Raw genomic sequence first — 20,339 nt, 5'->3', positions numbered from 1 at the left:
GGGTACCTCAAGAAGAAACGCCCACCCCATATGATCATTTCTGACCCCTCAGACCCCAGCTGACCACTATCCTGATTGTTAATGTAATAATATCTTGGTTTGTCACTTATCTATCTTTGAAATTTACATAAATGCAATCAAATTGTATGACTCTCTTACCTTGCTTAGTTGTTAAAACTCCTAACTGGATTAACTCAAAACTCCACACTAAAGGCTTTGCAGAAGTAAATGTATGCCCCCATTCAGGCATAAAAACTATTTTCCTCAGTTACTATGGTGTTGCAGGACCCCAAGATCAACCCTCCCTCCAAGGTTCAATGATTCACTGGGAGAACTCACAGCAAAACAATACAAAGCAAAATCAGCAAAAAAGAAAAGGTGCATTGGGCAAAGTCCAGGAAAAACCAGGCACATGTTTCCAAGGATCCTTTCCCAGTAGAGTTACACAGCCCATTAATTCCCCCAGCAACGAGTTGTGACAATACATGTGAAGTGGTACCAACCAGGGAAGCTCATTAGAAATTCAGTACCTAGGGTTTTTATTGGGGCCTGGTCACATAGGCAGTCTCTGCCTGGCACATACCAGAATTTCAGACTCTCAGAAGGAAAGCAGGTATTCAGCATAAATTATATTGTTTGCACAAACACTTTAGGCATAGTAAGCCATCCTTATCAGTGAGGATAATGGGAATCTTCTCAAAATCCAAGTTCTAGTTGCAAGCCAAGGGCCAAACTTCAAGCAGGCCTTTCTAAGGATAAGAAGTCTCAGGTCTGCTATGTTAATCCTTTTCTGCACACTACTGTCCTAAACAAAATGTCTGGCTTTCAATAACAACAAAAACTTTCAAGGCATATGAAAAGGCAAGAAAAATCAAGACGTTCCCAAAACACAAAGCAACAATCAGAACTAGACTCAGGTGTTCTTAGCTTGTTGCTGCATAACTTCAATCTCTGCCTCTGCCCTCACACAGCCTTCTTCTATATCTTCTCATCTTCTGTCTATTGTAAGTGGATTTAGGTCACATCCAGATAATTCGGGATAATCTCAGCTAGCGATCCTTAACTTAATTACATCTGTAAAGACCCTTTTTTCCAAATAAGGTCACATTCACAGGTCTATGGGGGTTAGGATGTGGACATATCTCTGGGGTGTCACCATTCAACCCAGAACAACCTGTTACTATATTTAGTTTTATCCTAATAGATTTCCTTAGAATTCTCCTCTTATCTCACTGATCTCAGTGGTTTAGCAGAGCAAAGACCAAAGTCTTGATCTACCCACTAAAACTTGCTCATTCTATAGTTTTATCTTAGTAAATGACAATTCTGTTCTTCTAGTTTCTTGGGCTGCAATATTTGGGTTGGCCTAGGTTCCTCTCTTTCTCTCATATCACACATCAAATCTATTACCGGATCCATTTAGCTCTATCTTCAAAATATATCTAGAATCCAACTATTTCTCCTAACTACCACTGCTATCACCCTAGACCGAGTCATCATTATCATCTCTTACCTGGATTATTCCAACAGCCCACTGGCTAGTTTCCCTGCTTCCTTTTTTGTCCCCCTACACCCTACTCTCTACTCAGCACCCCGAATGATGTCTTTTAAGATCATGTCACTCTTCTGTTCAAAACCCACTATTGCTTTTACATCTTGCTAAGACTAACCAAACTTCTTAAAATATTCTCCAAGGCCTTACATAATCTGTCCTCTCATTAGCTCTTTCACCTCATCTACTACTCTCTACTTTGTCACGCTGGCCTACTTGCTGCTCCTTGGCTACACCAGGCTTGTATCTAACTTATGGCATTTATGTTTAGCTGTTTTCTCTGCTTATAATGATCTTTATCCAAATATCTTCAAATGTCACTGCTTCTTCCTTTTGTTTTTGCTCAAATATTTTCTTCTTAGGAAGGCTTTTCCTAACCATTCTATTTAAAATCACAACTCCCTTGTCACTCACTATCCTATTTCCAAGCTTCATTTTTCTCTACAGATCTTACCTTTATCTGGAACACTATATACTTCATTTATACGTTCACTGGTCACTTTCCCAGACTAGAATGTAAACTCCTTGAGGACAGGAAATTTGGACCATTTTGTTCACTGATGCTTTTTTAGGGCTTAGAACAGCACCTGGCACAGATAAAGGGCTCCATAAATATCTGCTGAATGAAGAAATACATTTTGACAGCAACAGGAAATAGGCACTTTCATAAATTTTTTGGTGGAAATGGAAAGTGATTCATCTTTTGTGGACTGCAAATACTTATACATAACCTCTGACCCAGCACTTCTTAGAAGAAATCGAAAGATGCACATGCACATCTGTGCAAAGCTGAATATATAAGGATTTCATTCCAAAATTGCATAAACCTGAAAACATCCTAAAAATTCACTAACATAGTATTAGTTAAAGTATGACATTTCCCCAACCATAAAGCATTATACCATCATAAGAAAGAATAAGGAATATATATTAATATGGAATGTCTTCTAAGAAATAATAGTGAGTAAAAAACAAAGTGCTTTATACTATACTAACCTTTGTGAAAAATAAAGATGTTATATATACAGATATGTTGGTATAATCATAGAATAACTCAAAGTAGTTAACATAAGAAACTAGTCACCGTAGATGCATGTGGAGAAGAGAAATACTGAAAGGGAGACTTCTTTTTTCACTATAACCTTATTTAAATTTTTAAAATCGATGAGATGATTCCTTTAAAAACAATTATAAAATAAAAAACTTGGCAGAGAGGGGAGCTAAGAGGAAAGTAGTAATGATTTCTAAGCTAGCAGCTTCTCGTGGTAATGGAGATTGCTGAAATATGACTGTGGGAAGTCAATGACAATGGTAAACTATAACCCTGAAGCTTTTAGCAATGGAAAGATAGAAAATGGAATGTAATAAGAAACAGCAGCATGAAACAATAAGAGTCTTAAAAGACTGCAGATGTATGAAGGACTGACTGCATATGTAGGCTATGAGAATGAAGAGAATATGGTCCTCTAGGATCTGCTTAAATAAAGAGGGCACTGATAGAGGAAGAATGATGAGTGAAGGATTCACAGCAACTAAAACTCAAGAAGAGTAGGGTCTATATAGCAAAACCTGGAAAACATTTTATGGTGTAAATTCCCTCACTGAACATCTATCTGTGCTCTCCCTTGTCCCAGGCACATCTGCCTGGCTCCCACTCACTCACTTGTACAGAAAAGGCTCCCACTCCTTTTCATTTCTTCTACTCACCACCCATGGCCTATCTTCTTGTCCCAACTTGAAGATTTCATGCAGTTTGGTGACGTGAGAGCCTGTATATAGGAAAGTCACAAAAGGCTTGAATTCAAGCACCATCTCCAAACTCAGACTGACCTTGGGCCTTTAAGGAAGTTACCATATAAAGAGGAACAAAGTAAATAACCTTTTGCCTTAAAGGTTGAGCATATACAATCATGTCACAGAGGGCTCGAGAATATCTGAAGCCTACATCTCAAAGCTGAAACCATTATGCCATGTAAAGATTCTAAATATATCAGAGATGTCACTTTACTTTCAAAAGTTGGATTATATGGAGAAGCTATCCATACCTAATGTGGCTATGTTGCTCTAGTTCTCCAGCATCATATACCTATACAACTTCCTCTAAACATCTTTTAATTGTGGCTGAGCCTCCTGGTTGAACTGAACAATCACATCTCTGAATATTTACCTCATCAATGTCTCCCAAGGAACAGAGAAGAGAAAAACGTCTGGGGATAAGTTTGTGGACATAACCCAAAACAGGCACCCCCATAATAAAATACACCCTGTTTAAAAAGCCATACTGGGGCTTCCCTGGTGGCGCAGTGGTTGAGAATCTGCCTGCCAATGCAGGGGACACGGGTTCGAGCCCTGGTCTGGGACGATCCCACATGCCGCGGAGCAACTGGGCCCGTGAGCCACAACTACTGAGCCTGCGCGTCTGGAGCCTGTGCTCCGCAACAACAGGGGCCGCCATAGTGAGAGGCCCGCGCACCGCGATGAAGAGTGGCCCCCGCTCGCTGCAACTAGAGAAAGCCCTCGCACAGAAACAAAGACCCAACACAGCAAAAAAAAAAAAAAAAAAAAAAAGCCATACTGATTCAGTATTCTATTCCAGAACAAAATGTTTGGAATCTTAAGTGTTTATATTAAAATGGTATAAGTTATTTATTATATCAACAGGGATCTTTTTCTCCTTAAAATTGAATCTACGGGAAGACATATCCTATTATCTCAGTTTGAAGAGGAAATGAGGCTGAGAGGATTCAGATTCCTCCACTATCTCAGCCACCCATGCAGTGGCCCACAATCGCGTGATGACACACATACTTTCATACACACACAATCTTGCCCTACCACGCACACACAGACACACACACACAATTACTCCCAACCACACAAGCCCACAATATGACCCTCCATCCTCACAAAGCCACTTATAATCTTGATCCCACCTCTCTCTCACACTCATCAGTTTTACCTGCATGCAGTCTCTCTTCCATTCAACTAACCCCTAAACGTAGTCACACATGCAATCTCATTACGGTCTCACATTCGGGCCCTCCTTCACCCTCTCTCGCATACGTGACTGGGCTTGTGGATTTCTCCCCTTCAAACTCTCTAGGCTGCTTTGGTCCCAGACACTCACGTCCAGCATTCGGGTTCGCCCTTCTGGCTCCCCGACACTTTCCGCAGCAGCTTGCCTCTAGGCATCTACGCGCTCCCAGGGCAAAGCGTAATTCTTAGCAGCCTCCTGGGCATTTAACTGAGGCCACGTACAGCCTCAGCGCCTAGGGAACGCAGTCTATCTTGGCCGGGTCCACTCCGCCGCTGGCAAAGTCCTGGACTACATTTCCCAGGAGGCCGTGAGGCCCAGGATGTTGCAGGGTGAGCGCCAAAACCTGAAAGAACCGCAACCTGAGGCTGGGATGTGTCAAAGAAGTTGCACCAGACAAGGTAAACAGATAAGGAAGACTTTATTATAAAGACTATCGCAATAGGGAAGAGAGATTGAACTCAACTGGGTATGTAACAGTAGCTGGGGATTTATAGCCACTGGGCAGGGTGATGGAGTCACTGCTGTCGACTTGACTAAAGTTTGGTCGAGGGAGTTCTTGTCAGCTGAGACTCGCGGAAGCCTCAGGTGCGCTGCGGGATCCAGGCTTCCGCGGCCAGGGGGAATCAGGATGAAGAGGAGATAGCTTTTAGCAGCCTGTCGCTTTCTGGACTACATCTCCCAGAGGCCTCTAGGCCTAGTGCTCCCTCCCGCGAGAACTAGATCTTCTCCTGAGGAGTGGACGGGATTTTCTGACGGGTTGGGGGAAACGGCCTCAGGGTGCTGTGCGAGGTGCTGGGCTCTATTTGTTTCAAGTAGAGTGGAGCGGTGCTGACCAGACCGGAGGAGTCGTAGGTGAGATGGCCTGGAGCCCGGGGTTGGAGCCGGGAGTGTCTGGAACCTTCGGCCTCTACGGGAGCCAGCTGGGAAGGGGAGATCGTGAGGAGTGTGTGTCTGATTGTGGTTGTGTCTCTGTGTCTGCGTGACCTTGTACCAAACTGTGAGGGCGGGAGACGGGCTTGATTGTGGTTTTGATTGTGCAAGTGTGATGAGGGTTTAATTGTGTGACCGGGTGTGGCACTGTTTGCGAGTGTGAGGTTCCTTGACCGCGGTTGTAAAACTGTGTATACACTTGGTGTGTGTGTGTATTTATGATCATTTGCTGAGCCGTGGGTATGGGATGGCTTAACTGTGAGAGTTGTGACTGTTTCCCCTTGGTGTGTGTGTGTATGTGTGTGTGTGTGATATTGTTGGTGGTAGGGTGCGTGTGAATTTGTCATTGTGCCCCCATAATGTATGTCACTGGGAATGTGAGTACGTGGGGGTGCCTATGACTGCGATTGTGACTGACTGTCCCCGGGGTGTGTATGATTGCGTGGCCGTCTGCAGCCCATTTTGTTGAGGTCTGTGGTGCCTGTGTGCCCGTGGTGTGAGTTCCTATGATTATGTATCCATATAGCAATGTAGGTGTGGGGCGCCTTTGTCTGTGCCTTTGTGACTCCAGCGCTCTGTTACCAGGAGACCTCTGTGAGCTCAGGAACACATTCTGCCCAGAACTGCAAATGACCGTGCTTGTCTGTAATGCTGGTATTGAGCAGGACGCCCAAGACTTGTCTGACCTAATATCTGTAGGTGGTGGGTGGTAGGTTGACTTGGGCTCCCAGAAGAGCCTGGTTTTTCCTGACTCCTTTCTCTTTCTCCAGCTCTTCTCTGCTTGCAGAGTCTTCCAGAGTGGAGTAAAGAATGGCTGTTGAACATCCACAAGGCACCTGCAAGGTAGCTTGTCGTTTCCCCTTGTTTCCTGAAATCCTCTTTTCTATGTCAGGATATGACTTGCTTTCCTTCTCTTGAAAATTCTTGCCTGTCAGGTGACCTGATCTATGGAATTTTTCCCTTGAGAAATGTGATTTGCTTCAAACCCCAACCCACACACGTGACTTTCTCTTCCTAATTTGACAAATGGTTTAATTTTTCTTTATGTTCTCTTAAAAAAAATATTTTTTTATTATAAAAGTGAAATTATCTTAAATAATTTCAAAAGTACAGCAATTCCTAATGAAGAAAATTTAAATTCCCAGTTAAAACCAATGCTAACTTTTTGATAATTTCTTCCCAGTATGTTTTATGTACATATATAAAGTGTGATATTTAAAAATTGATTTTATTCAGCATTTACCGTTTTATAGCCTACATTTTCACATAAAATTATATTTAAGTATTTCCCCACATAATTTAATATTGGAAACATTTTTAGAGGTGCATATTTATTTGAATGCCTATATCTTTTTTTTTCTTTCAAATTAGATACAGAAATGGCATTTAACACCCATTTGTGCAAATAATTATAAAGACCGATGTAAGGACTACCCAGGTCAAGAAAAAGAATACAGCCATCTCTAAAGCAGCCTCTGATGTACCCCTCCACAATCACAAACAATTATGCTCTTCTGGTGATAACCACTGTGATCATTTCTTTGTCTTTCATTAGAGCTTTGATATGAATTCCAAAACCACATAGATTTAGTTTTTGTCTGTTTTCTATCTTTGTATGAATAGACATTCTTTTGTGTCTTTTTTCATGAAAAACGTTTGTGAGCTTCATTCATATTTCCTATAACTACAGTTCATTTTTTTCCATTGCTCTCTATATACTATCTTGTATAATAGTATCAATTTACTACTTATCTATTCTACTCTTCATGGACATTTGACTTGCTTCTAGTTTTTGGCTGCTATAAGCAATGTGACTACAAATGTTTTGTGCACATATTTTGGTACACATGTGCTTGTATTTCTTTAATATATATACTAAAATTGTAATTAAATTGTTGAGGGATAGGGTTTGCGCATCTTCAATCTTACTAGACAGTGCCGGACTGTTCTCTAAATATACTATGCAAGTTTTTTACTTGAATCAGCAGTTTAAAAAGGCTCCTTTTGTTTCACAGTCATGCCAGCTCTTGGCATCGTCACACTTTAAAATTTTTGCCAATTTGGTAGATATCTAGTGTTATCACATTTAATTGATATGCCTGTATTATCAATGAAATTGAACACTAATTCTTGCCCGCCTGGATATCCTCTTTTGTGAAATGCTTGTTCACATATTTTGCCAATTTTTAACTGGGTTGTTTTTCTCTAACTGATTTATAGCAGTTGAATATATATCTAAAATATATATACATAATATGTATCTTCTATATTTTAGTTTACTGTCAGTTGCACATGTGACAAATATTATCTTCTACTCTGACTTGGTTTTTCACTCTGGTGTCTTCGGGTGAATAGAGGTTTTGGATTTCAATGTGATGAAATCTTTTTCAATAGTTAGTGCTTGTTTAAGAAATTTTCTGCTACCTCAAGGTAATGAAGATTTTCTTGTGTTCTCTTCTAAAAGCTTCCTAGTTTTTAGCTTTAACTTGTATGTTTTTACACTACCTGGAATTGATTTGTGTAGGGTAGGGATTCAATTTCATTTTATCCCCCATGTGAGTATCCAGTTGCTCCAGTATCATTTATTGAAAAGTTCATCTTTTCTACACTGAGCTGCAGTGCCATTGTAGTCAAAAATCAAGTGACCATTATGGCTACATCTGTTTCTGGACTTTATGTTTTGTTCCATTGCTCTGTTTGTCTCCCCTTGCAGCAATACTCTGCTATCTTATTCACTGTGACTTTATAATATTTGGAGCAAGTCCTCTTACCTTCTTGTTCCTCAAGAATGTCTTGGCTGTTTGTGTTTCTTTGCATTCCATATACATTTTTGAAATAGTTTGGTTCCACTCAAACATCTTTTGGGATTTTGATCGAATTGCATTGTGTCTATAATTATGTGAGTAGAAATTTGGGGAATCTTCTAATAACATGAATTTCTCAATTGATATTACATTTTCTGCATGTTTCTCATCAAGGTCTTGATTATCTCCTGTAAATAGTCTTTGGCAGGGACTTCCCTGGCGGTCCAGTGGTTGAGACTCCGAGCTCCCGATGCAGGGGGCACAGGTTCGATCCCTGGTCAGGGAAGTAAGATCCCACATACCACAAGGCACTGCCAGAAAAAAAAAAAATAGTCCTTGGCAAATAGGAATAATTTAATCCATCGTATATAGTATTTCCCTTTTGCATTGACTGCCAGGAATTTGAGCACTTCAGAAATGATCAATTGTAGTAATAATCTTAGCCTGGGTTTTTGACATTGAATACCTATGATGTATGACCTTTGTGTATGATTTAAAATTTTTTCTTTATTCTTAGCCTCCTCAAATACATTTTTGGAAGCGGGGGATATAAAAACGAGATATAGACTTAGATACATATGTAGATATTTATTGTCTAATATTTTTATTTTAATAACATTCTTGTCTAATCAAGTCAGTTTTGTATGGTACCTTTTGCTGTTCTCCCTATATTATATTTCTTTTTTAACTACTCTTTCCACTTCTCTTCCCCAGCCCCCTCAACCCCCTTCCCCGCACTACCCTCCATCAGGCAGTTTCTGCCTCTGCCTCTTTGTCATCTATTCTCACTAACACTTTAGTTTAAATATTGGCTCCCTCAGAAAAAAGAGAAACAAATCATCCTTCAGGTTATTTTACCTACACTACTAGTCTCTGTAACATGGTATAAAAATTAGGGATTCTAGTATCAAATGTGACATCTGATCTCAGCTACACCACCTACGAGCTGTTTAACCTGTAAACAAGAGGTTCTCATTCTCAATGTTGTTGAGAATGAAATAAGATATGTAGAACACTTGGTACACATCAGAAATTCAATAAATGTTAGCTCCCTTCTCCTTTATTTCCCATTCTTGGGACCTCTAAACCAATTATGGTATAAAGTGGTTGCCTAAAAAGTCTTTTGGTGGGTCCCAAAAGATCTTTTTTTTTTTAATTGCTGAGGTATAATCGACATATAACATTATATTTGTTTCAGGTGTACAATGTAATGATTCAATATTTGTACATACAGTTGACCCTTAATGTGGAGGTTAGGAGCGCTGACTCTGCACAATCAAAAATCTTCATATCACTTATAGTCGGTCCTCCACATCCATAGTTCCACTGTATCTGCATTCTCGGATTTAACCAACCACAGATCCTGTAGTACTATAGTATTTACTACTGAAATAAATCTGCTTATAAGTAAAACTACTCAGTTCAAACCCATGTTGTTCAAGGGTCAACTGTATTGCAAAATGATCACCACAGTAAGTCTAGTTAACATCCATCACCATACATAGTTACAATTTTTTTTCTTATGAATTTTAAGATTTACTCTCTTAGTAACTTTCAAATGCAATTCAGTATTATTAACTCTACACCATGCCGTACATTATATCCCCAAGCTTTATTTATTTTATAACTGGAAGTTTGTACCTTTTGACCCCCTTTACCCATTTCACCCAACCCCACCCCCTCACCCCCTGTCTCTGGCAACCAACAATCTGTTCTCTGTATCTATGAGCTTGGTTTTTGTTTGCTTATTTGTTTAAATTCTACATATAAGTGAGATCATAGGGTATTTTTCTTTCTCTGTCTGTCTTACTTCACTTAACGTAATACCCTCATGGTCCATCCACACGGTTGCAAATGGCAAGATTTCATTATTTTTCATGGCCGAGTCGTATTCCATTGTGCATTGCCTACCTGTTGTTATGTTATTTAAATAGTTTGTATTATGTATTTGAATTTTTAAATTTTATGTCTCTGTGCTTGTACCTGTGCCATGTTTAGATCATTTCTTTTTTAAAATCTTTGAATACTTGGTCAAATATGTCACTTTTCTGAAGATAGCTGTATTCTCTATTTCTTTCATTACAAAAAAATTATTTATTACAACAAATTTGTAAAACACAGAGAAGCACAAATAAGTAACAAAAGTTATCTGTAATCCTGTCAGTTAAAGACAACTGCTGTCAATACTGAGAATTCATTTCTAAATGTGATCATACTATGGCTACTGACCTGTAACCCGTCTTTATCATGCCAAAATATCAATACATTGTGAACAACTGTCCATGTCTTTACACATTTATCTTTACCATGAGTTGTAATGGCCTTATCATGTTACCATTTTACCAAGCCCCCTTTTTTGAACATGGTTTGCTTACAAATTATTGCCATTATAAACAATGAGCATCTCCTTAGGCCAAATGCTAGTGCTTTCCTTTTCAAATTTTATTTTTAGTTAAATTATATTTAGTTATTAATTATAATTTTGTTATAAAAATAATTTGTATGTTATGAAGGGGTTCAGGTTTGATGTAACTACAATCCCCAATCCAAGGTATCTACCCAAAGTACCCAAAGGTAGCCACTGTTTTCAGTTAATTATTTATCCTTTTTAAATATCCTTTTACATGCATACACATGTAAATGTGTATGTGGTACTGTTTTGTCACTTAAAAATATTTCTATATAAAAAGGATTATAAGTGTATCCTGCAAAATGTGGAAAGTAACTGAATTATAGAGTGGGTCCAAGGATTGAGTTGGTTTACATAAAACACTTAAAAGAGGACCTGCCCATTTACTTAGTGTCAGTTAGTAGTCACTCTGTAGTTATTGTTACTGTTTGTGCTTTTTATTCTGCGTGGGGAATTGTTCACTTAAGTATAGAGCTCATTTTAATTGCTTCATGTAAGGCCATATTTTATAATATGAAATCATGGAGATAATAGAGTACACATATTCTAAACGTCAGTAAACACTTCCAGTACACCCAGCTCACTCTGCTAGAACCTGTGTTTCCACTGCCGTTAGGTTACTTTTGGCTGCATAATGCAGAAAAACACAACTGCAACAAACAGAACAGAGAGTTAATTATTTCATTTAATTTAAGCTGGTTATTCTTAACCTTGGTTACTGATGTCTGGGTCCCACTCCCAGTGATTCTGATTTAATTGGTCTGGGATATAACCTGGACATCATCATTTTTAAAAGATCACCAGGTAATTCTAGTGCGCTGCCACAGTTGAGAATTAATGACTTAAAGTCATACAAGATGACAAGAAAAACATTAAGAGTTAATTGGTCTGGAGTGGGGTTCAAGCTTTAGAATTTTTTAAAAAGCTACCTAATTGATTCTAATAGCAATCAATTCAGAACCACTGGCCTAGGCAAATCATGATTCATTTTATGGAGCTGATGAAAAAAAACTATGGAAAAAAAATTCTTGTAGCAAGGAAGTAGGGGAGGGATGATTTTGAGGGGGGCAGTCAGTAGTATCTGTCATACCTGTGCCCTTACCAGCAATTAACAATAGGAAAATATCACCGTTTGGTCATTTTAGTGGTGTTTTGGGATAAAACCTAAAGGAGATGATATACATACGTGTTTAATCAGCAGTCTTCATTTTTTTTCAAAAGCAAGGTTTGACTTTTGTGAATCTTACATATTTTAAAGCTTCATTAATTTTTTTCTGCTTTTTTTTTGAGATTCTTTTGTTTCAGTATTGAATTCAAATCAGTTTTATTTTTTAAAAGGAGTTTAATGTTATTAAATTTTCTTTTTGGGGGGTAATTTTCTTTCCTGTGTCCAGGTTTTTTACATGTATTGATCTCCTTTTCACTTCATTTCTAGGTATTTTATATTTCTATTTAGTTTCATATTTAACATGAGAATTATTTAGGAATATGTCTTGTTTTGGGTAACTTTTAAATTTTGATTAAGTTTCAAACTTGCAGGAAAGTTACAAGAATAGTACCAAGTATTCTTGGGTACTCTTTGCTCAGATTCACCAATTGTTTACATTTTGTCCCATTTGTATTATCATTCCTGTGTGCACTTGCAATTGTTCTGTGTCTCTATATATGCATGTGAGGACACACACACATACACAATACATACATTTTATCTGAACCATTTAAGAATAAGTTGCAGACATTTGCCTCTTTACCCTTAAACACTTCAGTGTGTTATTTCCTAAGAATAAGAGTATTCTCTTACATAACCACAGTACAGTCACTAAAATAAGAAATTTAAACAACAGTGCAATACTGTTATGTAACAGTCCATATACAAAATTTTTTGCTAGTCTCAATAATATTCTTTGTAGCAATTCATCCTACTTACATCACACCCTCTCTCCCTGACTCGCTATCCAGGATACAGTCTAGGATCACACATTGAATTTAGTTATCATGTCTCTTTTTAGTCTTTTTTTTTTTTTAAAGATTTAATTTTATTTATTTTTGGCTACCTTGGGTCTTCGTTGCTGTGCACGGGCTTTCTCTAGCTGTGGTGAGTGGGGGCTACTCTTCGTTGCGGTGCACGGGCTTCTTCTTGCTGTGGCTTCTCTTGTTGCAGAGCACAGGCTCTAGGAGTGCAGGCTTCAGTAGTTGTGGCGCATGGGCTTAGTTGCTCCGCGGCATGTGGGATCCTCCCGGGCCAGGGCTCGAACCCGTGTCCCCTGCATTGGCAGGTGGATTCTTAACCACTGCACCACCAGGGAAGCCCCTTGGATTCAGTTTTTAATCTGCTCCTTCATTGTGGTTATGTTATTCATTTCAAATACTTTTAGGTTCATTTATTCCCTTTGTATTCTGTTTGATTTTTTAACTAATATTAATCCATTCTTGTTTATTTGATTTTATGAACATGGTTCCAAACGTTAAAACTATACAAAAAGATACAGTTAGAGTAGTGTCACTGTGCTCCCATAACCTTTGTTTTAGTGAATATTGTGCACTGAATTGTGTCCCCCACCAAATTCATATATTGAAGCTCTAACCCCCCAGTACTTTACAATGTGACTATATTTGGAGACAGGGTTTTAAAAGAGATGATTAAAACGAGGCTGTTAGGGTGGATCCTAAACCAATCTGACTGGTATCCTTATATGAGAGGAAATTTAGACACACAAAGAGACACCAGGGATGCTCACAAAGAGGAAAGACCATGTGAGAACACAGTGAGAAAGTAACCATCTGCAAGCCAAGGAGAGAGGCCTCAAAAGAAACCAAACCTGCTGACACCTTGATCTTGGACTTCTAATCTCCAGAACTGTGAGCAAATAAGTTTCTGTTGTTTATATCACCCAGTCTGTGGTATTTTGGTTTGGCAGCCCTTGCAAACTAATAGTAAGTTATTTCCTCCTGGCTCATAGTATCTACTTGTTCCTCTGGAACATGCTGAGGTTGGACCCTTGTTACAGGTCTAGTGGCAACAGAATGGTTCTGGTGGGTCATGAGGAGAATTAGCATGCCTTTTCAGGTACTGCTCCAGGTGATGTTATTATAGGGTTTTCAGTCAGAGGAAAGCTAGTCTCCCAGACACTGGATTGCAAGCTTCTTCCACTGGTAAGAGAGGCCCAAAGCAAGTTGGAGGTTCAAGATTGTCAGTTTCATCTGGGTCCCAACCAGATATCCCAGCTCCATATTTAAGGATCTCATTCTTTCCCAATCAAGTCTCTACCTTTCACATGGAAATCATGGCAAGACTATGAATTCCTATTTATTTCCTTCCTGTTTCTTGGTTTACTCCAAGAAAACTCCAGATATCAAAATGGGTTTTCGATGTAGATGGCATGTAAGAAGAGATAAATGCGTTAAATTTGTTGTGAGTTCTAGCATATCTGAAAGGGCTGTTTCAACCAGTGCATTGGTTCTTTGGCAGGGCATGGGATTCTAATTATTATTTTCTCTCAGAAATTTGAACTTAGGACTTCTGGCTTAGAATATTTTTGGGAACTCCAAAGCTATTTTCATTCCTGGTCTTTTATATATACACTGTTTTTTTACTGTTTGCATTCTTTTAGGGTATTTTCTTTGTTCCTACTGTCCTGGAACCTAATGAAATTATATCTTGGTGTGAATAATTTTTATTCTTTATACTAGGTATCAAGTGAGCCCATTTATTGTGGAGATTTGTGTCCTTCAGTTCTGGAAAATCTTCTTAAATGCTACTTTTAAAAACAATCTGTTTCTGATTTCTGTTTTCTTTGAAAATTTTCCAACATACAGAAAATTTGAAAGAATATTCAGTTCTTTGCCCCATATAGCCATCAGCTAAAATCACCAATTGTTAACATCTTACCACATTTGCTTTATTTTTCTAAATACACACACACACGTGCGTGTGCGTGCGTGTGCATTTTTTTCCCCTGAATCATTTGAAAATAAGTTGGGGACATCCTGACATTTTACCCTTAATACTTTTAGCATGCATCTCCTAAGTATAAGGACATTTTCCAAACAATAACAATGACATATCAAATCTATGAAAATTAATATAAACTTGCTAGTACCACCTCAAACATTTCATGTTCAGATCTCTCCAGTGGTTCCCCCAAATGTCTTTTTTTAGCTGATGTTATGTTTTTGTTTATTTACTTGGTTGTTTGTTTGCTTGATCTCAGATCCAATCAGGATTCATGTATTATTTTGGTTGTTGGGCTTCATTGGTCTCTTTTAATCTAGAACAGCCTCTCATTTTTGTTTGTTTTATATGACACTGAATTCAAGACAGTTGCCTTATAGAATGTCTCACAACCTCCATTTGTCTGATGGTTTTCTTATGGAAACAGGAGGCTTAGATTCAGCTTACCTATTTTGACAAAGGTGGTACGGTGTATTCTATTGCATTACATCAGAAGGCAGAATGTCAGGTTGTTCCACTGTTGATGATACCAAGTTTCATCATTTAAGGTTAAAGGTACTGAGTACCAAACCTTCCAGTATAAAGGTACATGTTTCCCTTTTTAGTTAGTAAATCATATGTGGATTGATGCTAAGAGAGTAAGTGAATATCCCTTACCTTGACCATTCACTTTCTGATTTTAGAATCCATTGAGGATCCTTGCCTGAATCAATTATTAGATTGGTGATTTCAAAATGGCAATTTTCAGATTCCTTCATTCCTTCTGACATCCTGCCTGATACTTGGCAGATGCTTAGCACACTTTCAAGAATGATCTCCTCCCATTAGATGTTGACCTGGCTTGCATGACCTTCCAATGTCTTTCCTATTTTCTGTTTTTTTCTTAATTGAACTATAGTTGATTTACAATATTGTGATAGTTTCAGGTGTACAGCAAAGTGATTCAGTTATATATATATATACACATATGTATATATTTCAGATTATTTTCCATTATAGGTTATTACAGGATATTGAATATAGTTCCCTGTGTTATACATTTCCTATTTTCTACTTCCATATTTTTGTACTTTTAAAAGAGATTTTTCATTTATCTTTTAACCCTTCTAATGATATGTTTTTATTCCCACTTTATATTTTCATTTTCTAAGTATTCTTTTTTGCCTCTTATTCCTTTTATGTTATCCTATTCTTCTATCATGTGAAATGGCTTCTCATATCCCTTTGAAGATATTAGTGGTGGCTTCTGGAATTTTGTTTTCCTATGTGGTTTCTCTTCTAAGTTCCTTTGGGCTTTGTTTAATCTCTTTTATGTTACAGGATTTCCTCAAATGATGATATTTGTATCAGTATTATAGAGTGGACACTGAGAAGCTGATTTAACTTTTTGTATGCCAGTTAGTAGACCTTCTTAAGTATGTAATGCTCCCATTTCTTAAGCCTTTCTGGGGTTTGCAGCATAAATCATCCCCTTCTGGGTTTTCCTTACTTTTGGGTTAGGTTTCATCTTTCTTTGTTAAGTTGTTCGTCATTTCTCTTCACGCTTTCCAGCTTCAAAAGTTTTGTTGCTGCTATTTCCTCTTCAATTTTCTTTGACTTTGTGGGTTCCTTTTGTTAAAAAGCCAGTTCATTCCTTTTAATGAGATTTTTTTAAAGGACAGGAATAACCACATGTGATTCACTTTCACTGTTTGAGAGAAAGTATATCCTTTTCTAGAGAAATATTGTTTTTAGAAGTTTATTTTTAAGAATAATGAATTTTGAGACTAATTTATTATATCAGCCATTCAGTAAATGTATTTTGATCTTTTTGTGTGTGCCAGGGTTCAAGCTGACTAAAGTAACAGACATTACCCTTGCCTTCCTCAATCTTGGCTCTATGGTAGCAGACAGACATTAAGCAAACATTCAAAAAAATATGAAATTTGCTGGGGACTTCCTGGTGGTCCAGTGGTTAAGACTTCGCCTTCCCATGCAGGGGGTGAGGGTTTGATCCCTGGTCGGGGAGTTAAGATCCCACATGCCTTGGGGCCAAAAAACCAATACTAAAACGGAAGCAATATTGTAACAAATTCAATAAAGGCTTTAAAAAATAAAGGAAATTTGCAATTGTAGGGGATAAATGTGTAATCATTCATTACCAAACACTAAACACAAAGAAAGGAAGAAAAAAAGAAAAGTAAAAAAGTGCTTTGAGAAATAATGGCGAGATGTGCAAAATTAAGACTGAGTATTCAGAAAAGATCTTTATTAGGGTATGTCAGTTAGCAGAGATCTGAACAATGACCAGGAACTTGCAGGTGAAGAGTGGGGGCAGTGGGAAGGGAGGTATGGAAGAATATTTCAAGCAGATTAAATTGTTGGGGAGGGGCATGTTACAGTTTAGTGCATTTGAAGAACATAGTAAGGCCAGTGTAACTATGGCTTATTGCTGATAGGAGAGAGGTATCATCTTGAAGAAGCAGGCAGTAGGCAGGTCTCTGAGGAATTTTAAAGACCAAGTTAAGGAGTGTGGGTCTTATCCGAGGGACAGTGGGAAACCATTGAAGCATTCTGAGCAGAACAGTGCCAGACTGAATATCACTCTGGCTGTTAAGGGTGCAAAACTGGAAATGCAAGCAGCTAGATAAAATACTGCTTTCATATCCAAGTAAAAGATAATTTTGGCTAGAATTATCTACTGACAGTGGGGATGGAAAGAACAATTTCAAGACATATTTAGGCCGAGTCTAAACAAGCTTGCTGTTTGAGTATTGTAGGAAGAGAATGGAGCTGAAATGTTTTCACCTTTTGTGGCTTGAGTTATTTATTTGTTCAGGGTCTTAATTGATGTCTCTGAATCCTTTTATTTTCCTGGTCACTTTTATGGCATATAAGTCTTCCAAAATAATAGCTACCAAACACTGTGGCATTACTTTACACAACTGTGTAAATATCAATACATTAATGTGATTTCAGAATTATTTCAATAATCATCAGAGCTAGGGTTCAGAGTACTCATCTATCTGCATCCTCCTTGTAATTTTCCAGAAGTATCACATTACCTCCTATATTCTTGTCCCTTTTCTCTGATTTTAAAACTACATTCTCAATTATTCTGCTTTTGGCCTTTGCTAAGTCCCCTTTTTTGTTCTCCCAAGGTTCTCCCAAGGTTAGCCTCAAGACTTCGGATTTTACCAAATAGCATAAACAAACTATATTCTAACCACAACAGAATCTTCACTCTCTATTGCTCATTCCAGACTTACTCAGTTCATTAATCTTTCATCAAGATACTGCTACATCTGAAGTAACTTTCTCTTCTATCTCCATCAGATTATATGCAATTAATGACCATCTAGCCTAGATTTTTCCTTCCTGGTGTAGTTACTTAAAGCTCCAAACAACCCTAAGAAATGGGTTAAATGATAATTATACTCATTTTTAAATGTATATGACACTAGTTAACAAAATTGAGTTGGGGCCTGGACATCTTTATATTTATTGAGCTCCCCATGTCTTTAGGGTATTTTTATCTAAATCACTATTTAGGAACAATTGACTTAATCTCTTTTCCTAAATAACTCCTTCACCTTCTAGTGTTTCTTCTCATTCTGTTTCCTTATCTGTTTGTCAAAATGCCCAATCATATATGAGAACTGTATAAGCCACTCTATATGAAAATGAGTTTCAGTTAAGTCTTTTCCTATCTATTATAAAAGTTTCATTTCTCCCAGAACACAAAAAAAGTGAATGTTTTTATATTTTCTTTCAGACTGTGAATCAAGGTTGAGACCAAGAATTATTTCTGAAAAAGGATATTTATGGAATAGAATCATCCTGATGGGAGATAATGGAAAGACTTATAAAAAACAGCATTGAGTGTTCAAGTTTCAGAGGTGATTGGGAATGTAAAAGCCAGTTTGAGAGAAAACAGGAATCTCAGGAAGGACATTTCAGTCAAATGATATTTACTCCTGAAGACATACCCACTTTCAATACCCAGCATCAGAGAATTCATACTGATGAGAAACTCCTTGAATGTAAGGAATGTGGGAAGGATTTTAGTTTTGTATCAGTCCTTATTCGACATCAGCGAATTCATACTGGTGAGAAACCTTATGAATGTAAAGAATGTGGCAAGGCCTTTGGTAGTGGTGCAAACCTTGCTTACCATCAAAGAATTCATACTGGTGAAAAACCTTATGAATGTAATGAATGTGGGAAGGCCTTTGGTAGTGGCTCAAACCTTACTCACCATCAGCGAATTCACACTGGTGAGAAACCATATGAATGTAAGGAATGTGGGAAAGCCTTTAGTTTTGGATCAGGCCTTATTCGACATCAGATAATTCACAGTGGTGAAAAGCCTTATGAGTGTAAGGAATGTGGGAAGTCCTTTAGTTTTGAATCAGCCCTTACTCGGCATCACAGAATTCACACAGGTGAGAAACCTTATGAATGTAAGGATTGTGGGAAAGCCTTTGGCAGTGGTTCAAACCTTACTCAGCATCGAAGAATTCATACTGGTGAGAAACCTTATGAATGTAAAGCATGTGGAATGGCCTTTAGTAGTGGTTCAGCTCTTACACGGCATCAAAGAATTCATACTGGTGAAAAACCATATATATGTAACAAATGTGGGAAGGCTTTTAGTTTTGGATCAGCCCTTACTCGACATCAAAGAATTCACACCGGTGAGAAACCTTATGTATGTAAGGAATGTGGGAAGGCTTTCAATAGTGGCTCGGATCTCACTCAACATCAGAGAATTCACACTGGTGAGAAACCCTATGAGTGTAAGGAATGTGAGAAAGCCTTTAGAAGTGGTTCAAAACTTATTCAGCATCAAAGAATGCACACTGGTGAGAAACCCTATGAGTGTAAGGAATGTGGGAAGGCCTTTAGTAGTGGTTCAGACCTCACTCAGCATCAGAGAATTCATACTGGTGAGAAACCCTATGAATGTAAGGAATGTGGGAAGGCTTTTGGTAGTGGCTCAAAACTTATTCAACACCAGCTAATTCACACAGGTGAAAAACCCTATGAATGTAAAGAATGTAGAAAGTCCTTTAGTAGTGGTTCAGCCCTTAATCGGCACCAGAGGATACACACTGGTCAGAAACCCTGTGAATGTAAGGAATGTGGGAAGACTTTTGGTACGGGCTTGAGCCGTACTCAACATCAGAGAATACATACTGGTGAGAAACTTTATGAATGTAAGGGCTGTGGGAAGGCTTTGGAGAGGGGTTCAGAAATTCAGCAACATAAGAAAAGTCATGCTGGTAAGAAGCTCTGTGAATGAGAAACTCTATAAATTGGAATTACGTAGTTAAGGAACCATACAATAAAGAGAATTCATACTAGTGAGAGTCCCTACAAATGTAATTAAGGTACATATACTTATACTTTACCAGTTAGTCAGTCTGAGAAAATTCATACAGAAAATAAACACTCTGAATAAAATATTTGAATATTTTTATCTAAATTCATTACTTTCAGAAAATTCATACTTGTGAATATTATAAGTTGAAAAACCTTTTTGTTGTATATTGCATTTATTTTAAGCATTGAAATTTATTTGGGGGCTAACCCTGCTACTTTCTTTTTAATGTTCTTAATTTTTTGTGAAGTATACAGAATTACTGATGCATTTTAAAATTATTTTAAATTAT

At 37.8% G+C, this 20,339-nt stretch overlaps 1 protein-coding gene across 3 annotated transcripts; it reads left to right on the top strand.

Moving 5' to 3' along the window:
* Nucleotides 1-4,985: 4,985 nt before the first annotated feature.
* Nucleotides 4,986-20,028, top strand: LOC133078919 (zinc finger protein 345). 3 transcript variants are annotated; one of them, XM_061174136.1, is made up of 3 exons: nucleotides 4,986-5,055; nucleotides 6,290-6,362; nucleotides 18,440-20,028. In XM_061174136.1, exon 3 carries the CDS (start codon nucleotides 18,518-18,520, stop codon nucleotides 19,967-19,969), a length of 1,452 nt encoding a protein of 483 aa, XP_061030119.1. In that variant the 5' UTR covers nucleotides 4,986-5,055; nucleotides 6,290-6,362; nucleotides 18,440-18,517; the 3' UTR covers nucleotides 19,970-20,028. The 3 variants fall into 3 exon arrangements, 2 of the variants coding, with proteins under 2 accessions (XP_061030119.1, XP_061030118.1); XR_009697973.1 differs by lacking the exons at nucleotides 4,986-5,055; nucleotides 18,440-20,028 and adding exons at nucleotides 5,337-5,441; nucleotides 6,891-7,015; XM_061174135.1 differs by lacking the exon at nucleotides 4,986-5,055 and adding an exon at nucleotides 5,337-5,441.
* The last annotated feature ends 311 nt before the right edge of the window (nucleotides 20,029-20,339 follow it).

This window comes from Eubalaena glacialis, chromosome 18 (genome assembly GCF_028564815.1).
Source record: "Eubalaena glacialis isolate mEubGla1 chromosome 18, mEubGla1.1.hap2.+ XY, whole genome shotgun sequence".
NCBI lineage: Eukaryota > Metazoa > Chordata > Mammalia > Artiodactyla > Balaenidae > Eubalaena > Eubalaena glacialis.
The sequence above is the reverse complement of the archived record's forward strand: the minus strand, read 5'-3'. Positions and strand labels throughout refer to the sequence as shown.